We start from the raw sequence: 25,232 nt of genomic DNA, 5'->3' as shown, positions 1-25,232 counted from the left end.
CTGTAGTAATATTTAGATAAAAATTCTAATAATAATTCTAAATAGGAACATTTAAATAAAGATTTAATTATTATAATTCTTAATAGTAATACCTAAATAAAAATTCTAAATGATAATTTTACATGACAATACAAAACATAAGTTTTCACCATAATTTAAAGAATTTTCATCGAATGAAAGAGAATACTATCCTTTACAAGCTCCTTTCGCCTCGCGAAACAAGATACTAAGTTAAATTCATTTAAAATGCAAACACGTAAAGTTTCCTCTGTATCTTCTTCCGTGTCTTGTAACAAAGGAAATTTTGCACAAGAACAAATTGTTTCAAGGGTCCGCTGATGTTAAGTAATTAATTAATTTCCAATTGCACTCGATACGTTCGTGTTATTCTCGACCGAATTACTTGATTCCGATAGAGAATCGAAGAAAAAGAGAGAAAGAGAGAAAAAAGGGAAAAGGTGAGAAAAAAGAGAACGAGCTTAATCTCTCTTTCGTTGGTAGCGTTTTTCATTCTGAAATTGAGTTCATCGATTCGATGCCATTATCCTCCTCATTACGTACTAATTAAACCCTCTTCATCAGTTCTGACAATGAGAACAAACGCATAAACAGTCTGAACAATTGTACGAAACGCATGAGAAGATACTAATTCAATCTCGATTCGCGATACCGTTCAACTTTTATTTCCTTGAGTTTTAAAGTATTTTTCAGCAATTGACAGCTGCATGACTTCTTTCAATTGTTAAATAAATATTACTACCTATTTTTAAATGAATATTGCTACTAGATCGAGTGAAGATGTGTAAGTTATTACTGTTCAAGACAATTGAAAAGGTAAGGATCTACAACATTGCTGAGTGAATCCTAGGAGGAGTCTAGGTCCGAGAACTTTTGAAGGGCCAACAGTTTCACAAAGCACTCGGTAAAAGAAGCAAACTTCTATCCTTCGCCCTCATCGTAAGCGATCAACAACCGGGTAGATGCGTGAAATCAATTCTCAAGAGCTTGTCTTCCATCTGACGTAAACTAAAAGTCATGGTATGGCTGTCGGACATGACAGTCAGTTACATATAGTTAGTCGTAGATTACGGTCCATTTCCATCTTACAAAGATCAACGGTCGTGGTCCAACCGCCGGGCACGACAGAGTCACTTACGCAAAGTCAATAGTAGAATACGTTTCATCTCCGTCTTACGAAGTTCAAGGGTCGCGGTTTGACCGCCGGACACGATATAAAGCCGAGTCGATATTGTGTATGATATTCAGAAAGGACAGCCCCTTAATAGACACGCATCCAATAAATTCATACAATTCACTATGTAATCAACTGTCTGGTTTACAACTCCTTTCCTCCGTCATTCCACTCACAACCGTGAGCGTTCGGACGCGTACAATTACTATGATTTGTTTTCTTAATGTTTTCATAGTCTAAATGTAATAAAACGATAAAGAATTTATTATCGAGTATCTAGAGTATCTTCGAGTATCTTACGAGCGTCTATCGAGATACGCGACGAGCATTTGCGAGTATTGATTCGGCGATCTTATTTTGCGATTTATACTTCGTACTAACGACTCACGTTACGGCTGTATATTAACACATTGACTGCCATGACACCCGTATTCGAGTGTCAGCAAAGTTTCTGGTCAGGCCGCGTAACCCATATTCGGGTGTCGCTTATTTGACTACTTACGAAGAATCGTCGTAGGTATTTGAAAAGATATTCCATAGTAGTAAAACTGTTGAATTGTTATAAAAGTAATAAGAAAATGGTTTATTAAAAAAATTATTTAGAATGTAAAACTTTAAAGCATTCTATACATAGCTGAGGTTGGTCGGGACAATTTGGACAATAAGTTGTTGTTTTCTTCAAATTCTTTTGTGCCTTTGTTCGGTCCATTCGACGTCTTTTATTTGCATAACATAGTTTGCACGCGCGTCTAATGCTTCTTCCGGAATCATTTTTCCGAACGGCGATATTATGCCGACTCCGTTGAAGACAAGGATTTTTTGTATTTTCAGACAACCCTAATAATTTTGCAACTAATGATTGTCTGAATATTCTAATATCTATATTCTTGCTTGTTGCAATTTTGTAAACCATCAAAGTGTTCACAACAGAAATTCCCAGAAGGAGTCGAATGCCAAGTTTTCTGTACCATTTGATTCCTTTTGTAATTGTGGTGGCATAAGAAACCATTTGGTCGGAATAATCTATACCACACATTCCTTTATTATATTCAACAACAGCTAGTGGTTTTAATGTTGCGAACAAACGAAACGAGAGGTCATTCTTGAGACCATCGCTTGAACGACTCGCATTACTAAAATATCGATGGGAGCACCTGGCAGAGAACGCTTGATACTGCTGCACGCGTGACCTGACGGAGATTTCTTTGAAAACACGTGTGGCAGTCAACGTGTTAATTTATTGTTTTAAATATATTCGACGGTTACATCAACGAGTAATCTCGTCATTAATCCTCACATACCTACGTCCTCTTCACATAAACATCTACAAATTGGTAATGAAGGATTTGGAAAATAAATATCTCTTTATTCTCAACATTTCGTACATTTCTATATATTAGACATAGAAAAATCAATGCCTTCAAGTCATATAGGAAATATGTGAAATTATTAATTGTATTGCTGTATGATAATATTTAAAAGGTATTTATGTATATGCATAATGGTACAAATATAATAATAATATATATAAAATATTTGACGGCCGTCTCTCTCTCTCCCTCGGGAAGAGATTATCCCAAATTAGATATGCAAATTAAATCTTACCTTAACTCCTATTTTCTTTGCGCGGTAGTAGAGAATGTGCAAATTTTTGATAAAATTGGTTGATAAATTTATCGGAAATTAGCAACATCTACAAACAAGTAAGCGTGTTCAGAATGCTGAAGCGATGTATATATCATTTGATTTAAAGGGAACCAGGATAACAGAATGTACCGATCGCATGCAACAGTACGCTTTAAGTCCTGTAAATAACTTGCAAAACATTAGAAATGAAATGTTGCATAACGCTGTATTGTTTCCCAATGATTTAACATCTCAATTATTCATAAGTATCTTATCGGTTCGTCTATTCGAGGTAACAGAAAAATAGATTACTGGGAAGAACACATCGGTAATAAGAAAAATGATAACAAGTAGATGATATTCGATGTGATGACAAAGGAAAATCAATGCAGACCCAGAAGCAACCACTATTGAGTAACTTTTTCATCGTTAAGACTGTCAGACTCCTGACACCGGATACAAAGCCGATCATTCGGATTGAACGCGATTGCCTTCTGGAAAATAGATGATTCCCCGACTCGGGACAAGGATATTGCATTGTAATGATATTGCATTCGATCTATGGGAATTAGTAGTAACTACTGTTAGGTAACCGTTGCCAACGTGTCTCAATACCAATAGTCAAAGGAGAAATCGGCAGATATGCAAATAAATTCGTGGAAAGAACGGCAACACATCCAAACCAGCTAGCTGCTGAAGCGAGCAAAATTCTCATAAAAAAAGACTAAAGAGAAGACACCTCACTGACTTCACTAAAAAAATAAAATAGACAAACTCGAGGATGGTATCCCGCTGAGAGTAACCATCCACGTGTTAATTAGCAATAAAGCTAGAAAAATTTAGCAAATGTCCAGCTGGACAAATTGTAAAGTACAAATTAAATAAAAAAAAGAAAAAAAAACAATAGTGGAGTGAAGAAAAGAAGACTTTCCCGAGCCTCCTTGGCAAAAGATAGGGTTAGACCTATGACATAAAGACCACTGGTTTCTGATCATAACAGACTATTACTTCAGACTTCTTGAAATTTGTCCACTAAAGTCATTATCTAAAAAAGAGATAATAGAAAATTGTAAAAAGGTATTCGTTAGATTCACAAAATTATAAGAAGTGATTACCACACACAGTTTTCGTTCAGATTCCGTCGGTTTGCGAATGACTTCAACCTTGTATGTAACAAGTTCGCCAAGGTTCTTACAGAGCAATGGTGCCAATATAAAAATTGCTAAAAGTACTACACAAAATGCGATGATATTAACATTTAGCCAACCGCGCGCGCGTAACATCAAGCCTAATCCACAACAGAGACCAGGCCACACACCGAGGTCAAGATAGTATCCAAATGCCTACGCATCCTTACTGCGTAGCTTCAATAGTCTTAAGGATCTACCAATAAATCTTGTCATTTTCATATTTAAGGTCCTTCAGACCAAAAACAAGCATCTTCTATTTCCAGTGTTCTTTACATTTTACTACGGAAGATACGGAAAGTTAGTTTTCCCACGTTCGGTATTTTTCGTTAGCAACATTCCCTTAAGGACGGCTAAGACTCTTCCTAGTCCACCAGGGTTCTTGTGCTTCAATCAAAAGCAATGTCTATCGCTCTCGCTTTCCTAGACAAAATTGTCCTTAACGAATCAGCTCATCTCGTGGTCTCGGACACACACCCCCTAGCTTTCCTCCGCCACAACATCGTCACTAAACTATTTATCTTTAGAATAGTCAACACCTTTTACCGAGTTTCTACCCTTAGACCGGTCGCGTACTTAGCATATCAGTGTAACTAGGTTTTACATAAAGTTGTGGAGTGAGTTGTGATTTATATGTATTAATTCGGTATATATTCTATTGTGATTGCTGAATTTCTAATAAAGTTTAATAAAGGCAAAATTGATAGTTGTGTTAGGACCCAGCTACTTTATTTTATCATCCAACCTTCAACTTTACGTGATACGCACCACTGCGAGCTATATGTTTCCACGGCGCTCAGACAAGTCAAGCTATACGCTTTCGACCGCGCATTTTTCAAGTATCCAGGACTAATATTCACTACTTAAAAAACAAAGAAGTTTAAAAATTATATTATATTTTATAAATATAAATATATTTTATAAAAATTACAATTATATTTTGCGGTAATGATTTTATTTAACGATTTCACATATTGTTTATACAAAACATCAAATTAAAAGTATATATTAAAAGTATAAAAAGTATAGGTAAAATTACAAACAGTAAAGATGACTAAAGGTAAATAACACGACTTGAACATGAAATTAAAAATATTTTTTTACAATGTGGTATCGTTCGATTATAACTTTATTTAGTCATAACTGATAGTGTAACTTTTTAATTAATTTTAACACCACTAGATTGGTGTATTTTATTATATACTGTATTTTATAAAAGCAGAAAAAGTGACGCAATTAATTAGGAACAATTCCAGGTAAACAATAACTGATAATAACAAAAAAAGAAAGAAAACGCGTTGCAAAAGTCAAAGAGGGAGATCTTTCCGTTCAGTCACGCAGCAATGTATTGTACTTTACAGAGGGGAGATCTTTCTATTCGGTTGGCTAAGTGTTAATATAGGTCTCTTAAGCTACACAACAGCATTGTTATTCGTTAGAAAATGGTTACTCGCCCGCAGAATTAATATATTCAAGAAAGATTCGGTCTCATATTCTTATTTTTTTAAAAAAAACTTAGGTCCCCTTATAGAGCACGACAGAGTAGCTTTTAAATAAAATGCGAGAAAAAATAAACAGGAGAAAATGTACAATAACCTACACATGAAGAAACTTTCTGTATTAAAAAGAAGCGATAAGGTTTGGATCATAGACATGTGATTGTACACCAAAATTATAGATCAAGATGATAGTAATTCATACTTCATTGGAACAGAAAGTGGTGGCAAGATTCGACGAAATCGATGACACCTCGTCTCGGTTTCGTACAAACACAGTTTGAAGATGAATGGCGTTAGTGTACCAATAATAACTCCTGAGCCTGCGCGAACCAGTACAGCGATATCCTCAAGTGTAAATTACAACCAGAACATGAACAGCGAAAATCCTCGCGCACAAGGCAAAGTGGTCCGAAACGACAATCTCGACGATAACGTAGGTTATCTCGGAATAGAAAACCTCCCGAAATACTGATCTGTTTTATGTGAATATATAACATCTACTACTTATAAGGTTACAAATAAGGACAACAACGCCCTGTGGACAAAACGAGTTAGACACGAGAGATCACGCTATGCTTGAACGATTCCGAAACCATAAAACCGAACAAAAATAAAGGAAGAGACGATGAGCGACGATGAATACGAAATCGAAGAAGATGAGCATCATTCATTAACAAGAAGAGTCCTTACAGATTGCTCGACTCTGATGAAACCATGATATCTAGACGATCATGTTATGTTAGCGATAAATTTGTCAACAGATCGGAAGATCCAGAAACGTTTAAAGCTGCTATGAACAGCAAAGAAAGCACTAAATAGAGGGAAACCGTGAATGTGGAAATGTTCTCCCTACAAAAAAATCAGATGTGGAAGTTAATGGATCTACCAAAGAATGTAAATGCGGTACCGTGCAAATGAAAAATATTCGCGTGGAAAGAAATTCCAATGACACGATCGACAAATACAAGGCAAGGTTAATCATTAAAGAATTCAATCAGTGTCAAAATATAGACTACAACCAAACATTTAGCCCAATTGCAAAGATGAGCACAATATGTTCAGTTCATATATGAGTATAGTAAACAGATATATTTGACATTCAATGCGTCAACGGTATTCCTATATTCAAAATTCGACAAGACTATATGCATGGAACAACCAGAACGTTATGGCGACAGTACCAATAAGGTTAGCCTACTCGGTAAAAGTTTGTACAGGCTGAAATAGGTCTCAAAAACAAGAACTTTGCAGAATTGCTCGTGAAACTGGGATTTCAAACAAGCGATGTTGAATCTTGCTTGTACATCCGAGATAAGAATGGCAAGGAAATCATACTGATCCTATATATAGATAACGGATTGCTAGGAACAACCGATCTAGAAAAATTAATTTTTATGTAAAACGTAAAAGATTGTACGGTAACACAGTAGATTCATAAAAGAAATTAAATTCATTGCATGATTATGCAAAATCCAAAAATACGTAAGTGCCCGAATATTTATCAATGGACTATGTAGTGTACATCAAATATATTTAATAGTTTCACAGAGAAAACATTTTTTAAATCTGATGTTACTCTTCTTCGTAAGCAAATGCATAGACAATATACGAATGTTAGATATTTTTCTATTGTGGATATGAGAAATTAAATTAATAATAAATAAAATTTAGGTTAGTGTGGAAACTAGTGGTTTTTTTCATTAAGATAGAAACAAAAAAAAAACACAAATAATCTATTGAAAGTTGAAATAAGTAATATCTGGTTTCTTCTTTCCATCAAACACAAGAAATAAACTTTAATAAAACTATTTGGGTTTGAAGAAAACTTGTGCAGAATATGAAATAAAGTCGGATGAAAAATCGATTTGATACTACAATTTCGGTTGGATTAAACGAGAAGCACGTAGCATAGATATCACAAAAGCAACATCAATCGTGACAAGACGTTTTATTCGTAAATTGTTCTCCGATCAAAAAAGTGTTGCAACAACGATGTACCGGATATATCAATGAAATATCATAAATTTCACATAAAGAATACATCACATAAAGAATACTTCATCGATACACTGTTCAAAGATGTCTGAACGTTTCATTGAGAGGTTCTTCGTCAACGCTGCAGTGATGGATTTTCGCGTGTACGGACGTAAAAGCGCACCTGGCGTTCCGTTTTTCGAGGAGCCATACTAATCCAATTGCAAGTACAACGGCTGAAATTGGAATTTAAAAACACGATTCGAGAGACGCTTTGCTCTTTTGTCATGCATCGAGATATTTGTGAACGGCCTGTCAGTTTTGGCAATGATCTCGATCTCTACCAGCAGCAATCTGCTCCAATGAAATTAGTGAAATTTTCAACAAGTTAACCAAATCATTCGTATGTGTTTGTTTAAATAAAATCAGTATTTTCTAAGTCAAAATTATATAGAATTAGAATTCTATACAAGGTGTTCATTATAATAATGAACAACCAAAGTTAGTTAGAAATTAATTGACAATGGACTAAAATATACAAATTAGAATATTTTCCAATTAAAAATTGGGGTCACGTATGTATGCTTTTTAAAATATACGTGAAGAGTCAAGAAAAGGAAATGATAAATACATTCTTGCTTATTTTCTTATTTTTATACCGCTGTATCTCTAAGAGGAAATATTTTAATACAAAGAAGTTAAAAGGGGGATCTGTTAGGTCCAAAAATATAGTTGATGAAGTTTGTATATTTATTATAACAAGCAATGCTTTTACATATATGAAGAGGTTGGAAAAATACATGTTAAGCTCTGAAATCAAATAAAAGCACACTTTTTATAACATAGAATAATGATGATAATAATAAAAATAATAAAAAATTAAATTTAATAATTTAAAGAAGATTCCTCATTTTAACTTTTCGGCGAACTGCATTGCTAAAACCTTCTTTGTATTTATACCATACACCATTCTTTGTTAAACGATTTAACGAATTGATTGATTCTTTATCCAATTTGTTGTGTTTATCTTGATCGACTGTAATAATTCTTCCAAAAAAATCCTTATATTTCTGTAATTATCATAATTTTTGTAATATTTATATTGAAGAGGAATTAAATAATATTTAAAAAAACATAGAAAGTTATTACTGTTTCTGTTGTTTTCGCTTGAAGATTTTTAGATTGTTCTATAACATTAGTTTTGCTAGCTGCATTATTGCATATCTTGGTGACAGGATCTGATGTTGAATTGGTTATAACATTATGATTTGTAATTTTTTCATTTTTACTTTGAATAGATTTTGTATTTTTTATTGCATTTTCAGCTCGTCGTAATCGTTCAGCTTCTAACTCTTGAACAATTATTTGCTTCACTGTATATGTGAGTGTTCGATGATACTTACAATCCGGAAAAATGCCTATTTCAAATATATTACTGAAAAAATATAATTAATTTGTACATTTTACATACGAATCTAGACTATACTTTTCTAACTTACGGATCTAGTTTATAGTCATAACTTTCATCAAGATTCTTTTCTTGAATGAATGTGAGACCAATGTCAATTAAAATATTCACTAATCGACTAAGATCATCCTTCTCTTTGTCTGAGTGTAAATGTCCAGAAACTGTTCGTAATTGCGGAGATAATAAATCCGGAAGAAAAGGAGCAATGTCGATCGTTAAAATTACACTGTTACGACCACTACTTCGTTGAACAGCAGTTAGAATACCAACGTTCCTTGCATGTTTCTGACTCATCTAGGAAAATTGAATTTTTAAATTAAATTTATGAGTCTAGATTATATCATATGTATATATAATAATTATATATACAATATATGTAATTCTTACTTCATATGCAATGGAAGGATAGGATAATTTAATATTTCCTGCGGTTGCAAAGTATAAATGCCAAGCAACGAACGTATAATTTATATAAGGCATAATAGACCAAGTTTGAAGACTTGCAATAAGAGATAAAATTTCATCAAAAAGTTGAAACCATTGTAAACATAATGCTATATAACTAAAATTATCATTACAAGTTTCTGGATAATTATGGAATATGCCTTGAGCTAATTTTTCTGTTTCTCCTAAAGTAAAAAATAAATGTTACTAATATCTTAAAAATTTGTATTAATAATATTACTATAAAAATAATTTACCATTTTGCACAGTCTTTAGTACAAGTTGAACTCTTTCTGAAAGAGGCAGTATACCACTTCTGTTCATGGGTATTTTTAATATTTGTTTCCACGAGTCGAACAATCCTTTTCTACTATCTTTTAACGCAAAAGATAAATTGTCGCCTAAACTAATACCACCCATATATTGTAATGTTCCTAGACATGATCTAATATCGCAACCAGATACTTTTACTAATCCTAAAAGTGCATCAGGATTTACTTTTAAATTTTCTTTTTTTGATATTTCCATTAATCTGTCTGCTACTTTTGTAGCACTTACTTCTGGTACTGGTATAATGAGGGCAACTGCTCTAAGAGCTCTATAATAAATATGAAATAAAATTAATATTTGTGCATAGGAGTATATGAATCATACAAATAAGTTGTATTAGAAATTTACCTTAAGGAAGGAGTATATGGTTCATTACAGATGCATATTACAGGACGGTGACAAGAATTTGATTGTTTAGGAGTTTTCGTCTTATCTTTCTTTCCTTTTGAAACTAATTTACCTTGTACGAACTTAAGAAGAAGATCGATTGATGCAGCTGGTGCACCATCAATTTCATCTAAAACTAAACAATTTGGCTTTGGATCGTTTCCCATTACTGCTTTCATTTGTGTTGATGCAAGAAGGACTTGTCTACATTTAACAATACATATCTATATAAATTTACAATTCAGTTGGATATTAATTTTAATTGTAAATTACCTAAATGCATCTGGACTTCTTTCATCACTTGCATTAATTTCTACTACATTATAGCCAGCATGTTTGGCTGCTAAATGGGCTAACGTAGTTTTTCCTAATCCAGGTGGTCCACTAAGTAGCACAATTCTCTGAATTGGGAAACCTTTACTATCTACTTCCTGAAAAGCTTTTTCATCCATAAACTTTTTATTTTTAAATGTAAAATTTACTTTTTTCCTCTTGTTATTAACATAATTTCGATTAAATACTATTTTATCCCAGAGTTTTATCCAATGTAATAAGTGTCTGTTTACACTTTCATCTGAAAGTAACTCCATGTAAGATCTAGGTCTATATTTATCAACCCACAGTTCATCATCTTTAGCAGATTTTGTAGCAGCAAGGTAGGGAATTTCACTACTGGCACGCTTAACATTCTGTAATATCTACAAAAAGACTTGAAATTCTTACAATATGCATGTCATTAAAGTTATTCCAATATATGTTGAAACGAGAGATAATATATATCTTCAAGACACTTACAATTTCTTCAGCTGCAGTTTTAAGTTGACTATATGGTACTGATAATAAGTTAGAAATCGAATCTGTATTTTTTTTAATTTTATTTTGCTCATCATTTTTTACTCTTATATAAATACGTTGTGCATCATGTGGCCTAGTCAGAGCTATAAAATTCCAACGGGGAACTCTCAATGATATTGACTCTCTCTTGCTAAATAAAATTATGAAGCAGATAATATTAATGCTTTACTACTTTCAAGTATAAAAGTTAGCATATTTTCTTTTAACATACTGTTCAACATCTTTTCTGTTGAAAGAAACTCCACTGTCACATTCATTAAACTTAACCTTAGCATCTACTACCACTTTAATAATTTCTTGAGGTTCATTCCATCGTGGTTTCTTTTCTTTTGGTTCCTGAATATTAGCTATAATTCAAATACAATGATTTATCATGTATATGAATGTTTTAATTTATATGAAGATACATACCGAAATCATTTACATCTAATATATCTGAGATATCACCAAAAAGTTCATTATAATTTCTCTTTTTTGTAACATCTGTATCAAAATTGTCATTGCTTTCAATAACTTTACTAGTACTGGAAATACATAATTCATTGTATTTACTAGATGTAGGAGTATTTAATTCTTTATATAGATTTGATATCACAATATTCAATTCATCTTCTTTCCGCTTCTCCTGCAAATTCTGAATTTCTTGAGGCTGTTCTCCTTTTTCTTTTTCAAGCTCTAAAAGCAATTTAAATTTGTAATTACATTTATTTTGCGACTTTAATTAACTTTTTTTTACATTAATAAACAAAAAATTTATTAAATAATAGGATAGAATATCCTATTTAACAAAGTTTCCTATTTCTTATATACAAATTCTTAGATTATTTACATAAATTTATAAGAAGTTATGACAGCAAGGTTATAATTCGTATACCTTCAATTTCTTTTAAAACTTCATATTCTTCTTCGTGAACTAAATCAAATTCTTCATCAGGATCGGGAAATTCAGAATCCATAATTGCAATTTGTTTTACAAATATTTTAATTGTTATATATTGGTGTTCTTCAAATTTAATCCTAGTTGTACATTCTTGTATACGTGTATAATATTATCTATTATATTTTGCCGCGTATTTTTCCGCGGGAATTTTAAATCATAACACATGAGTAAATAAACAAATATGATTTCATAGTCAATGAAGATAAGTGATATCAGTATATATTTAATTGTATCAATATCTATTTTATTTCTGTTAATATCTATTTTAATAATACATTTTCATATAAAAATTTGTTTGACATTTGTTTCGACGAACTATGGGTCGTATATTAACCATTCTCTTGGAAAATGATATTAAAATTTCATTAATTCTATACGTATATACATATGTATATAAAACTGACTTTGTTTATAATATATTTACGTAGCGTGCCATTGCTGAAACCGCTACGGTTCAGCGAACACTTTTATGGGCTTGTGTACAGTACCAAATAAAAATATTGACACAATCCGGATCTTCGTATAAAATTCTTCGTAAATCTGTAAAGAACGTGATTCTCTATTTAATCTTTTTGTAAAATATAACTGTTGATTCTAAAGTTTACCATGGTATACCATATAATTACAAATTTAAAAAATAATTATAATACAGAAGAAAGGTAGAATACATACAAAGGTCAGTGTTAAGCGAAACAGAAGTATCAGCATACTTGCGATTTTGTTATATAAATTTATTATAACATTTGATTTAATATTTAGTATGTAATCCTACTTTTTTATGTCAATTTTCAGACGATTTGACATTGAGTATACTAACATTTTTGTGATTTTTTGATATATTTTATACCATTCCTCAAGGAGTACTTTCTTCAGATCTTACTTATTAATATGATGTGTCTTAATTCTTCTTCCCAATTCAAACCAAAGATGCTGAATAGGATTTAGGTCTGAGGATTGTGAGAGTCATTAACATATACGGTGTATTAAAAATGATTTTTAAAAATTGTTTAATAATATAGGCTGTGCGTGTAGAATCATTAACACAATCATTAACATAAATTTTATTTTTTCGCCTTTTTCCAAACTTCTGCTTCCAGATATTTCATTAATTATATTTGTCCGTGGTATTTTCGATAAAAATAAGCTCTCCTACACGAGAGGAGCACGTACACCTCCATACTATCACCCCACCTCACCCGTATTTGACGGTTTGTAGTTTTGACGGTAATGTAGTTTTTTTTATTTAATTCAGTATTCGATTTTCACCAAACTAAAACCTATTCACTACATTAAAAAATATTCGATTTGCTTTCATCTGAAAGCAGTATCTTGTCCCAGAATGCTTTTCTTGCACATAGTTAATAATAAATTTCGATGATTTTGAAACTGGGGTCTATTTCCGTGTTAGATTCATTTTTACACTGTTCCAGCTATTTCCGAGGATTTTTTTCTCGTCTATAAGCTCTCGGAAAATTTCCGTTTTGTGTGATTCATTTGTTAAATCTTTTTCGCAAAAAAATTGTTCAATCATTTTTTCTACGGTAAAAGGGTCTCTGTTAATAATAATTGTTTAATTACACTTTTTACGGGAAAGTGGCTTCTGTTAATAATTTTTTGCGGACACGAGTTTCCTATAATATTTCTTTTACCAATTATTGCTTCTTTTGTTTCATTTCTTATTATTTTTCTTTTTTTCTGCAAAATATTCTTACTAACTTCGAAAAATGACGATCGGTTTGAACAGAGGTATTACCTGTGACATAAAAAGCGTAAGACAATGTGAAGTTCGAACACCTGGGACGACCGCTTGTTCTTCGACCTATTGTCACGTGTCATAAGTTAAGGCTTAAAGGTGCCATAAATTAATGATTCAGCAGATTAACGGTCCCGATGTCGTGCAATTGCGACTCCTGAAAATGCAAGATTTTGCACGTTCTTACACGAACGAAAGTCAGACTGAGCAGCTGAGTGCACAGGAATCCTCCAATTGAACGATACGTGGGCAACAGCTCACCTCGTACAAGTCGTAGAGAAGAAGATTATATTCGAAGGCGTAAACCGTCCAGCGCGATGTTTTGAAGAAAAATCGTAGATTAAACATCATACCTATCTATTCATTAAAATTCATAACAGCACATCGAAAAACCTCATGAAATTTTCGAATAGAAAGGATCAATGTTTCTTCTGATCCTTTGCCTCCATAAATAAATAATATATGATAGTACATATACACAATGTTTATACAAATTAAACGCATTCACAGCTATATACTGGTGTCCAAAATCACATACGCATTAAGTATTCCTTTTTATTTTCATTATTTATTTATATACATTTATTTCATATATATTGCGTACAGTGCGTGTTATGTATCTGCTAAATGCTTCCTTGACCGTTAGGATTCTCAGGTCCCTCCGTGTGTCATCATTTCTAACGTACCATGGTGCGTTTACTATCGTTCGAAGAATTTTAGCTCGCATTGTCTCTATTTTGTTTATATGGCTCATTGCTGCTGTCAGCCATAGTGGTATTCCGTACGTCCAGCTTTCTTACAAAATGTCGCGCATCTGGGTTTATGTTTTCGAATGTCGTAATCTTCTTTTCTATGACTTGTACGAGATAAGCTACTCGTTACAAATCGAACACCCTATATATATATATATATATTTACCTATTTCTCGTGTCTGTTGTTTTGTAAATTAATATTTGCATAAATAGTTCATCTAAAATTAAATACAATTTTTTACGTTTATCAATATATGTATGAAATTGTATTATGTAATTAATTCCACAAAGATGTATTAAAAGAAAATTGTCTGGAACATTGTAACTGCATAACACCAATTTACGAAGGTGTGTTATGCACGATTCAAGAATTTCTTCTTCTCCCGACGGAAAAATCAATCATAATGGAATTCTGATATGCCATTAACAATTTAAAACTTGAATGGACAAAAAATAATATTCAGTCACGATTCTATTTTACCCCCATTGAGTGACCTTGAACAGCAAAGAAAATGGCGTCATACATATCTATACATATACAGGGTGGTTGGTAACTGGTGATACAAGTGGAAAGGGAAACTGATTCTACGCGAAAAAAGATGTCTGAAATATAGAATAAAAATTTTTCGTTAGAGGCTTTGTTTTCGAGAAAATCGACTTTGAATTTTCGCTCGGTACGCGTGCACTGTATCACGTCTCGTTATAACGGATCTCACTGTAGATCGCTGTCTCGATGTATATTATCGCAGTTTAAGCTTGTGTTTGCAGTAACGAAAATTAGAAATACATAATGATATAATATGAAGTAATCATAAAGTTTATTATTACAAAAATTGCTGAAAATGTTGCACATTCTGCCGAACACATACTTCTGCTCTTCTAATTAAATTTCTATGAACACTTTTTAACGTATTCGATTGTTTTAAAGTATGAAAGGCTACAATAATCTTTTCTCTCAATTGCTCGCAACATGCGATTTCTTCAGAATAGACAATTGATTCAATATGGCTCCATGCCATAAAGTGCACGCGTACCGAGCGAAAATTCAAAGTCGATTTTTTTCTTTCAGTGTTCTGTTCAAAGACCCGAAAAAATGCGTGTTTAATTCGTTTGAAGGACGAAATTCTAATTTTCTTTATCTTTAACGTGGTGAGTGTTGCAGGGTTGAAAACATGTCATCTAGAAAAGATGAGTTTCCTTTTAGTTGGAGTAAATTAAATAAATTAGAAAGTAATAGTTGATCGAATTATTGAATTTAAAAATGCAACGTAAATTATGCTTATAAAATTTATTGTGGAACATTCATGCTTTAACTGAAGTGTTGATGTTCTGCATTATGATTGGTATTGTGTTGGAGAATATTATCCATGTATATCATAATTTTATTTATTTATTTTTTTTTAATTATGTTTTCCTACGATGGTTTGATCGAGATATCAAATCAAGATCATACACATTTCTTTACAATGTTTTCAAATGGAATTTGAATTATCCATTACTTTATTGCAATAAACATCATTAGCGATATTTTATTTTATGATCTTTAAATTTTAAGGGAAAGTTATATTTTTATATATTAAAAGTAATTATTAAAAATAATACTTTTTGTTAATCGTAATTATTTTATCGCAAAGTAGAGATCCGGAAAGATTTATTATATGATATTATAATTTAAAATGTTATCCATCTGGCAGTTTTAATTTTGCAAATAATCTAAATAAAAGTATAGTGAGCAATGTAGAAGTTGTCGCGAGAAAAATGATTTCATCATTATATTGGATAATTTATCAGTGTCTGAAAAATATTATAAATATTTCCATTTTATTAAAATATACACAGGAGTGGTACGTCCTGTAACTCAACCATATATTCTCATATATTCTGATTCATCCATCGGTCAAGATGGTTAATAACTGTCAAATACATTTGCTCGGACCCGGATTAATCCCAAGGAAGCATTATTGCCGCGTCTAAAATTCTCTTTATTGCGACTAAGTCTATTGCATCCTTCAAATCAAGACGCTCTTAAGGTTTATTGCTCCTTACGGTATAATACGGGACAAAAGTTTTCCCATGTACGACACTGGAAGGCCGCTAACGGCCAAAGTGGGACCTTTGAATGGAGGCGGCCAGTACTCTTCCCCCTCCAGCATTTCTTCAACCAATTGGCAAGAATAGCCGTTACCCTCACTACCTTAAGGAAAATTGTCATCAACCAATCCGCTCGTCTCTAGACACGCTCATCGATAGTTTAAATTCTGGACATCACCATCATCGAACGTCACTAGTCATGAACTGTTCGATCAGAATACACTTTCAGTAGAGTATCCGAAGAAACATGCACATACTCGACGCGTCGTGTCAGACACTTCTAGTTTTTAAAAGGTGTTGAAAACAAACAACTGTTAAAATGTTTAAATTGTTAAGTTAGTGACGTTCGTTCAGCATGAAGAGGTGGTTTTAAGTGAAATCATACATCTATCGACGACATGTGAAGTGTGTTCAAGGTTATCCAGGACAACATAGAAGAACTCGGCGACGATGAACACGATCGCTGTTTCGATGAACTACGCAAATATCAAGTCCAGGTCGCGCGATCAACGAATCTCATCGAAAGTGAGCGACCATCACCTGCCCTCGACATCTATAAATGGCAGATCATCCGCAATCTTTAGGCCGATGGCAACAAAAGTGACAGAAATACATCTACCTACATTCGACGGAGCCATCGAAGATTGGAATATTTTCTACGGCATCTCTGTAACAATGAATCGCAACGATTGATTGACACCCGTACAAAAGCTACAGTATCTCCGGTTCACTGTAATGGGAAGAGCCGCGTGCTGTATTCAATCGTTGAACACTACTGATGCTAATTACACCGACGCCATCACCATTCTGATAAAGAAGTCCGATAATTTGTAACCTAACCTCGATCGACGCCACTGGAATGCGATTCGAAATTGACCAAGGAATCATCGAAAACCCCAGGGCTTTACTCCAGGTAATACTCCATGTGTTTGTTCGACACGATCAAGCACTATCTACGCGCTTCAAGAAACTTAGAAGCGGCAACACGTCAGACACCGTTCTTTTGGACATCATCATTCCATGCTAAGTACAGATATTATTCAACATTGAAAACTGTTAACGTCTACTGGTACTCCGTCGACGATTCCATCCTCTACTCAATTAAGGGTACACACATCATCATCCTCTTCACGAAACGAGTGATCAGCTCCGAAGTCGTCAAAATTACGACTGGTTGAGGTTGCTCGCGCCGCTGATCGGGCGAAGAAGCTGCTACAACGGGTGTGGTAATGGAAGATCGAATGGGACGAATGCCCCCCAGTAGACATACATTAAGAGTGGAACAGATATTATCCCCAGTTACCACTACGGAACAAGACCAAGTTCCAACGCAGGACAATAATTGAGTCCGCAAAAGAGTTGAATGACACGGCTTCGGCGACTTCAGCGAGAAGGCGTATGAATTCTATGTTTGTCTCCGCAACATCAACCGCCGCAGCCAACGTCTGAAGGCAAATCCTCATAGCCAAATCGGAAGTGCCACGGCCCAAATACAGACCGCACCATGAAGATTACTCGGACTGATTCCACTATCATCCTCCATTGGATTAACACATTTCCCGAAGTCACTCGCCGGAAGAATATCTATGCCTGACCATTTGGCAACATGGACCGGAATGGTTACCCAACCTGAAGGATGCACCCAAGGTGAAGCCCAACGCGTTTACTAGAAATACCGGAGCAGAAAAAGGCGATTTGTCTGCCTACGACACCCGCTCATCAAGGTCAATCTCGGCCTCGACGGCATCCGAACTGCAACTGTTTAAACTTCAACGAGCTTCAGAGCGTCAAACGGCTGGTGCTACTACCGAGCCAACCTGATCCAGATGAGCCCAGGCAGCCAGCGTTCCAGAAGGAATTGGATAGAAGACCTAATTCCAGCACCTGTTAGCGTTGCTGTACACAACACAACACAACACACAACACAACACCACACACGCACACCCTCAACTAAATTCAGGTAAACAAAATATCAAATTAAAAGTATATATTAAAAGTATAAAAAGTATAGGCAAAATTACAAACATTAAAGATAACTAAAGGTAAATAACGCGATTGAACACGAAATTAAAAACATTTTTTTACAATGTGGTATCGTTCGATTATAACTTTATTTAGTCATAACTGATAGTGTAACTTGTTAATTAATTTTAACACCACTAGATTGATGTATTTTATTATATACTGAACTTTATATACGCAGAAAAAGTGACTCATTTAGTTGGGAAAAATTCCGGGTAACAATAACTGACAATAGAAAAAAAAAAAGAAACGCTTTGCAAAATTGAATAAGGTAGATCTCCCCGTTCGATCACTCAGCGATGTTCTTTACAGAGGGGAGATCTCCCTGATGAGAGATAACCTTAAGTGTTGAAATGTTGATCTGAGCAGTCATTAGAGTAGGTCGTTGTAGAATGGAATTTATTCAAGTCGTCGGTTGTCCTCGTCATTGTCTTCTCCGTCGTAGGAGGCTCCAGGATGAGCTTGGAAATAACTTTGTTCGTTATGTTCCAGATTCGTAGTAGTAGTCGTGACGGATGATTTCGGCAGGATTATCGAATGTTTTTGAGGGAAGGGCATCGGCGAATGGCTCAGTCGGCCATCAATTTGCAATATCCCTTCCTTATCGAGAAATTGATTCAGTTGCTGGAGCTTCCTCTTTACCGTCGTGTCTCTATCTCTTCAGAGAGTACGGATTTCTTCGGAGAAATGACTGAGTTTGAGTAGCTTTATAAGCTTGTTGGTGTGGTCTCTATTCGAGCCGCGGTATTTCTGATTTGGCCGTGAGGATTTGCTTCCAGACGTTGGTCGTGAGGGTTGATGTTGCGGTGGCAAACACAGACCTCATATGTCTTCTCGCTGACGTCGCCGAAGCCGCGACATTCGATCTCTTTTGGGGAATCGATTATTGTCCTGCGATGGAACCTATTCTTGTTCCGTAACTGGTAATTGGGGGTAATATCTGTTCCATTCTGAATGTATGTGTACTTGAGGGCTTCCTCCTAATCGACCTTCCATTACCAAACCCGTTGTAGCAGCTTCTTTGCCCGATCAGCGGCTCGAACAACCCCAGCGAGTCGTAATTTTGGCGACTTCGGAGCTGATTACTCGTTTTATGAGGAGGGTGGTGATGTTTGTAGCCTTAATTGAGTAGGGGATGAAATGGTCGACGGAGTTCCAGTAGACGTTAAGAGTTTTCAATGTCGAATAATATCTGTGCTTAGCTTGGAATGATGATGTCCAAAAGAACGGTGTATGACGTGTTGCCGCTTCTAAGTTTCTTGAAGCGCGTAGATTGTGCTTGATCGTGTCTCCCAAATACCTGGTGTATTACCTGAAGTAATGCCCTGGGGTTTTCGATTATTCCTTGGTCTGTTGCTGATAGTTTTGAATCGGATTCCAGTGACGTAGGTCGAGATTAGGTTACGAATTTTCGAACTTCTCTTTCAGAATGGCGATTGTGTGGGTGTAATTAGCGTCAGTAATGTTCAACGATCGAATGTAGTACGTGGCTCTTCCACATTACACTGGACCGGAGAAGCTGCAGCCTTTGTATGGGTGTCAGTTAGTCGTTGCGATTCATTGGTACAGAGATGCCGTAGAAAATATTCCAATCTCTGATGGCTCCGTCGAATGTGGTTAGATGTAGTTCTGTCACCTTTATTGCCATCGGCCTAGAGATTGAGGATGATCTGCCATTTATGGTTATCGAGGGAAGTGATGGTCGCTCACTTTCGACGAGATTCGTTAATCGTGCGGCCAGGGCGTGATATTCGCGTAGTACATCGAATTGGCGGATGTGTTCATCGTCGCGAATTCTCTAGCTCGTTCTGGATAACCTTGAGCAGGCTTCGAGTGTTACCGATAGATGTGTGATTTCACTTTAATCTCTTCCCGTAGTTTAGCGAGTCGACTCGCTAAAGTGCGGGAAGAGGTTAAAAAAGCCTCTTCAAGCTATTTGTTGTTGGGGCCGGTTGTTGGGGCTCGCTAAGCTGATTGTCCAGATTTACAAACCAAACATTTATAGAATAGATTGTTAAATAATGCATATAGTATTAATTATAAGTTTTATATGTTTGTTATACTAACATTAGTATAGTATTAGTAGTCATAATATAGCTATTACAATATTAAATATAAATTGTTTCTTAATTTGGAGAGTAAAGCCGATGGGTACAACTCTTACGTTAGACATTGATGGAATTTTTACTCGTACTATAGATTCTTTTGTTGTAACACTGAAAGTAATATATAAAATCGTTATGTATTTTCTCAATATATACATCTAATGGAAAAGGTCGAATACAGGAAAATTGATCTAATGGAGATTACATTTTGAATTATACATATTTCCCCTTGTGAATATTCTTTATTATTGTTTTTCAACTAGCTAGATGCCAAAAAATTGATTTGCCCTTCAAAACTAACATTAATTGAAATTAATTACTAATTTTGTAGTATTAATATCTTAAAGATAATCAGGTCTAATTATTGAATCGTTTGCATATTTCCACAATTCATCTTTGATGAATCGCTTCCATTTGTAATTTCCATGTGGAGTAATTTTCCTTGTTCAGTTGTTCAATACTTAAACACGTTCCGCTCGACCTTTTTGTGTTCTTTTGATAACTGTATTATCTGTATTAACTGTGTTAACTGTATTATAGAAATTTAATAAACGTCGTATATTTAATATGGCAATACTTGAGCTGTTAGCAAAATGTTCATCTTATTACGATTGTTGCGATTCTGTCTATTTATTCTGCAGAAATTAAATACCAAAGTAATGAAATAAAAAAGTTTGTATGTTGTAAAATAGAAATGAAGATTTATTTTATTTCCTAAAGTCAATTTTTGTTTGGATATTTTATGCATCTATAGATATTGAGCATGTACAATATAATGTATGTTGTAAAATATTGTAAAACATTGTAAAATATTGTAAAATATTATTACAATGTAATAACATTATTATTATTATAAAATACTCATTACATTTTTACATATACATTATATTGTTATATATTACGTATTGTCTGTACATTTTGACAACTTTTATATCATATATGTAATTTGTAATCTGCGCTGTTTTCCGTGAATTACATTCAGACATTCAGGGTAGAAATAAGTGTGATTATATCGTAATCTCAAAATGAAGACAACACCTGTTAATCACTTACATTAAAAATGAACCATTTCCGTAAATTATGTATCTTAGCTTATAATATCAAGTAGGTAAGATATATGTACTATTTATGTTTCGAGAAGCGTATTGTAAAACTTAATATTAATATTAATTAATAAGCGTTATATTTAAAATTAAATTGTCCATAATTAAATTTTTTAAGTATAAATAATTAAAAAATCTATAATTATAAGGACTAGGAATTTTGTATTTATATTGATGTATTTTCAAAAAATAAACGTATTTTTCATGTAATAAATTAGCCATTTTGTTATTTATACCCAATTTTCGATTAAATAAAAGAAATCAATACTAAACCTGTAAAACACCGAGTTTCCTGACTTCGTCTTTTTGAGTTTCCATGTTCCTTCTGAGAAAATACGTCTGATTTAAGTGCTATAGGTCACCAACGGCGCCCTTCGATTATCAGACCAGTCGAATGCGTTCACCAAAGAGGTTACTGAGATCCGGTCATCGATCCTTTGCCAGGCTCGTCCAATAGACATTTCTAAGGGTTCTGCCCATGACACATGAATAACCATCAGCGGTGATACTTCCCCGCAAGCTGCTTTTCGTGTAATCGTGTCCTTAACGGTGTTTAAATAAATGACCATTATCATTTCATCGAAAGTCTTTCCATGCGTAGAAACTCCTTAAAAATTCTTTCACCTTTCTTATCAATGCATAGATTCAAGATTTAAAATATTTGATTTAATTTTCATTAAATATGCGATATGTTGGTGATGTTCGTGTAAAATTCTGTATTTGGCCACATGCTGAACAATTTTATATTTATTTTCTTAAATTGTTATTATTATTACGTAATTTAATAAATTGTTATAGAAATCTCTGCTTTAAAAATTTTAAAAGTATGTAATGGATTTTAAGTTACATATTCGTATGATGGCTTTCGATACTTCAAAAATATTTTAATATTTCGTTTCTTGTTGAACTTCAATTTGCTTACGTAAGTATTTATTATCATAATCTACACGTGTTTTCTTATTAACTTACAAAATATCATAAAATCTTGTAAGTAGAAACAAGCATCTATCAAAAGAACATTTTGAAACCTCCAAACCACATCTAGAAAATGTAATAATATATTTTGTGCGAGACATAGAATTAGAAAATATTTTGTACTTTATAAAATCAATTGCAATAAATCACAATTAGCTTTAGTATCTGTGATATTCAATGCGAAAGTGGTATAAGTCAAAGAAGTTGATTACTGTGTGATAAGGAATAAAGTAAAACTGCAAGAATCGAGTGGACAATTCTCACTTATACTCCTACCCACTGAGAAATTAATAAAGCTATATACTTACACCACTTCTGCACAAAACAGAATGACGATTACGATTTTGAGATGCGGTGCTAAAAGAAATAGGCAAAAAATAAAACTACCACTTTTGCATTAAAGAAATAATTCGTATAGATTCCAAATTTATCACTTGAGAAATAATTTTATAAAGTCGTCAAATTATTTAGTTTTGTGTATATATTTAACAATTAATTTTACGATATGTACAGTGACAGTTACATTTTCTTCGCTTCAGCGTTTATAAAAAATTCATTCAGTAGAATTAATGTCACGGTTTTATCCATTCTTTGTTATGTCACTTTATTTAAGAACTATTAAAACTAAGCTATTAAAATATTAAAATAAAACACTAAGGTATATATATAAATATTACACATATATTAGGTATATGGTATACTAATGTCATTTATGTAGTATTATATTATGTAGTTATATAACGTATATGGTAAACGTGTCATATTACATATAAAGGGCGTACATGAAGAATATGGCAAGTGCATTTTTTTAATTTCTCGATCTTGAACAGTTTGTGAGGTTCATTAATATATGTTTCTTAAAAACAGATCATAATGTTTTGAATTTTTGTAAACAATCATATAAATAATGAATTTCAACAGGATGCAAAAATATACAGGGTGGTTGGTAACTGGTGGTACAAGCGGAAAAGGGATGATTCCTACGCGAAAAAAGAAGTCGAAAATATAGAATAAAAATTTTTCGTTTGAGACTTTGTTTTCGAGAAAATCGACTTTGAATTTTCGCTCGGTACGCGTGCACTCTATCACTGTATTTCTTTCATATCTAATATTTTCTAAGATATTGTATTAACATGACCATGACTTGTTTCAAAGTCAATATATTTTGTTTTAATGTTACATTATAACCGATGCAAAGACGAATTCAGCTGGTACAATATATTGTTCGATTTTGAGGTCGAAGTTTCTCACTTTAAGGATCACTTTAATGTTTCACAATAATATAAGATATAAAAGAAATCAGTCTGCATCCATTCGATGAGTCTTTTCGAATGCAACATAATTCATTTAAACGTTTTTTGATATAATCTGTATCTCCCGCATCTCCATTTACTTCGTTTATATTTGTATAAGTTTCATCGACCAATATCCAATCGTTTCATCTTCGATTCGAAAAAAGATTTTAATTGCAAAAATTATTGCAGGCGAATCTGCTTCGAAACTATTGCAATCTCTCGGAGATTTTCATCTAGAGCTACTTTTATCTCCAACTGGAACGTCACTTTGCTTAAAAAGACTTGTTGGAAACAAGTTTCCTCGAAGAAGTTCGTGAATGCACGAAAAATAAATTGATAGTAGGTTACGGAAGAAAAATCGTGCAGCGCCATAAATTTGCAAGGCGAGAAAGTGTCAAAAGACAGAGTACGACAAGGTGGCAAACAGAGAAATTTCTGCTGTTCGTTGCAAGTTTATGTTCGACGTGGAAAACAATTTAATATTAACGCGCTATCGGTTATTCATTTGATGCTATCGCCGTTCTGATCCGGAATCTGTGTTCGCGTGTACGCTACCTTGCTCAGCTGTCGATTCGCGGATTATCAGGGACCAACGCGTCTACGGAGCGTATGTTAGCTCCAAGAACTTCTAGATTTGCGGTGCATCCACGAATTCGTTTCGAGAAGCATGCAAACGTTAAGCAGGAACGACGGACAATCGTGGTTTCAAAAGGAGAGCAAAGGATTTAACTTCGATGGATACAGCAATTCTCTTGAATTTCGCGATCGCGCATGTCTTTAAGCTATAATGCACTCAAAATATTACAAATTATTATTATAAATTCATATTCTTATATATAGTGTTAAACAAATGAAATCTGAATGGAATTTCTTTCGTTTTTATAATATTATAATTAGACTGCAGATTTTTATGACTTTATGCAAAATTTAAAATTATAGAGAAGGAAAAAAGTGCATATAATACACAAAAATGTATAAAATATCTGAAGTACAGTACTCGTTATAATTGAAAACGAGTTACTATTTAAATTCTACTTTTTTGCTTATGTCCACAAAATTATAAATCCACATAACGATCCACGGTCTAATTATATTATTTTTTATTTATATTATAATATATAATATATAATATATAATATATAATATATAATATATAATATATAATATATAATATATATAAATATTATTCGTTTTATTACTTCTTATATTTTTTTTCCTTTTTATATACGTCGGG

The 25,232-nt window shown here is 33.4% G+C and overlaps 2 protein-coding genes and 2 long non-coding RNA genes across 13 annotated transcripts in view; 2 read left to right on the top strand and 2 right to left on the bottom strand.

Annotated features, from left to right (window-relative positions):
* The window catches only part of LOC126918090 (uncharacterized), a 702,612-nt gene that overhangs the window by 65,714 nt on the left and 611,666 nt on the right, over positions 1–25,232 (top strand). The window lies entirely within an intron of this gene.
* LOC126918032 (uncharacterized) overlaps positions 1–25,232 on the bottom strand; it is a 319,978-nt gene that overhangs the window by 70,627 nt on the left and 224,119 nt on the right. The gene's annotated exons all lie outside the window — the stretch shown is intronic.
* Positions 5,106–7,236, top strand: LOC126918173 (uncharacterized). Its single transcript, XR_007711255.1, has 2 exons — positions 5,106–6,692; positions 6,756–7,236. It is a non-coding gene; the product is annotated as an uncharacterized LOC126918173 (long non-coding RNA).
* On the bottom strand, positions 8,206–12,030 carry LOC126917680 (chromosome transmission fidelity protein 18 homolog). Of its 3 annotated transcripts, XM_050724850.1 has the most exons (11): positions 11,837–12,028; positions 11,374–11,637; positions 11,174–11,309; positions 10,903–11,092; positions 10,381–10,805; positions 10,069–10,311; positions 9,648–9,988; positions 9,334–9,575; positions 8,978–9,240; positions 8,628–8,913; positions 8,206–8,548 (listed from the first exon to the last, which is right to left on the bottom strand). In XM_050724850.1, exons 1-11 carry the CDS (start codon positions 11,916–11,918, stop codon positions 8,372–8,374), a joined length of 2,649 nt encoding a protein of 882 aa, XP_050580807.1. In that variant the 5' UTR covers positions 11,919–12,028; the 3' UTR covers positions 8,206–8,371. The 3 variants fall into 3 exon arrangements, with proteins under 3 accessions (XP_050580807.1, XP_050580814.1, XP_050580822.1); XM_050724857.1 differs by lacking the exon at positions 11,837–12,028 and having other exon boundaries at positions 11,174–11,298; positions 11,374–11,517; XM_050724865.1 differs by lacking the exon at positions 8,206–8,548 and having other exon boundaries at positions 8,811–8,896; positions 11,837–12,030.

Source organism: Bombus affinis, chromosome 1 (assembly GCF_024516045.1).
Source record: "Bombus affinis isolate iyBomAffi1 chromosome 1, iyBomAffi1.2, whole genome shotgun sequence".
NCBI classification, from domain to species: domain Eukaryota; kingdom Metazoa; phylum Arthropoda; class Insecta; order Hymenoptera; family Apidae; genus Bombus; species Bombus affinis.
This window is presented reverse-complemented; position numbering and strand designations above follow the sequence as displayed.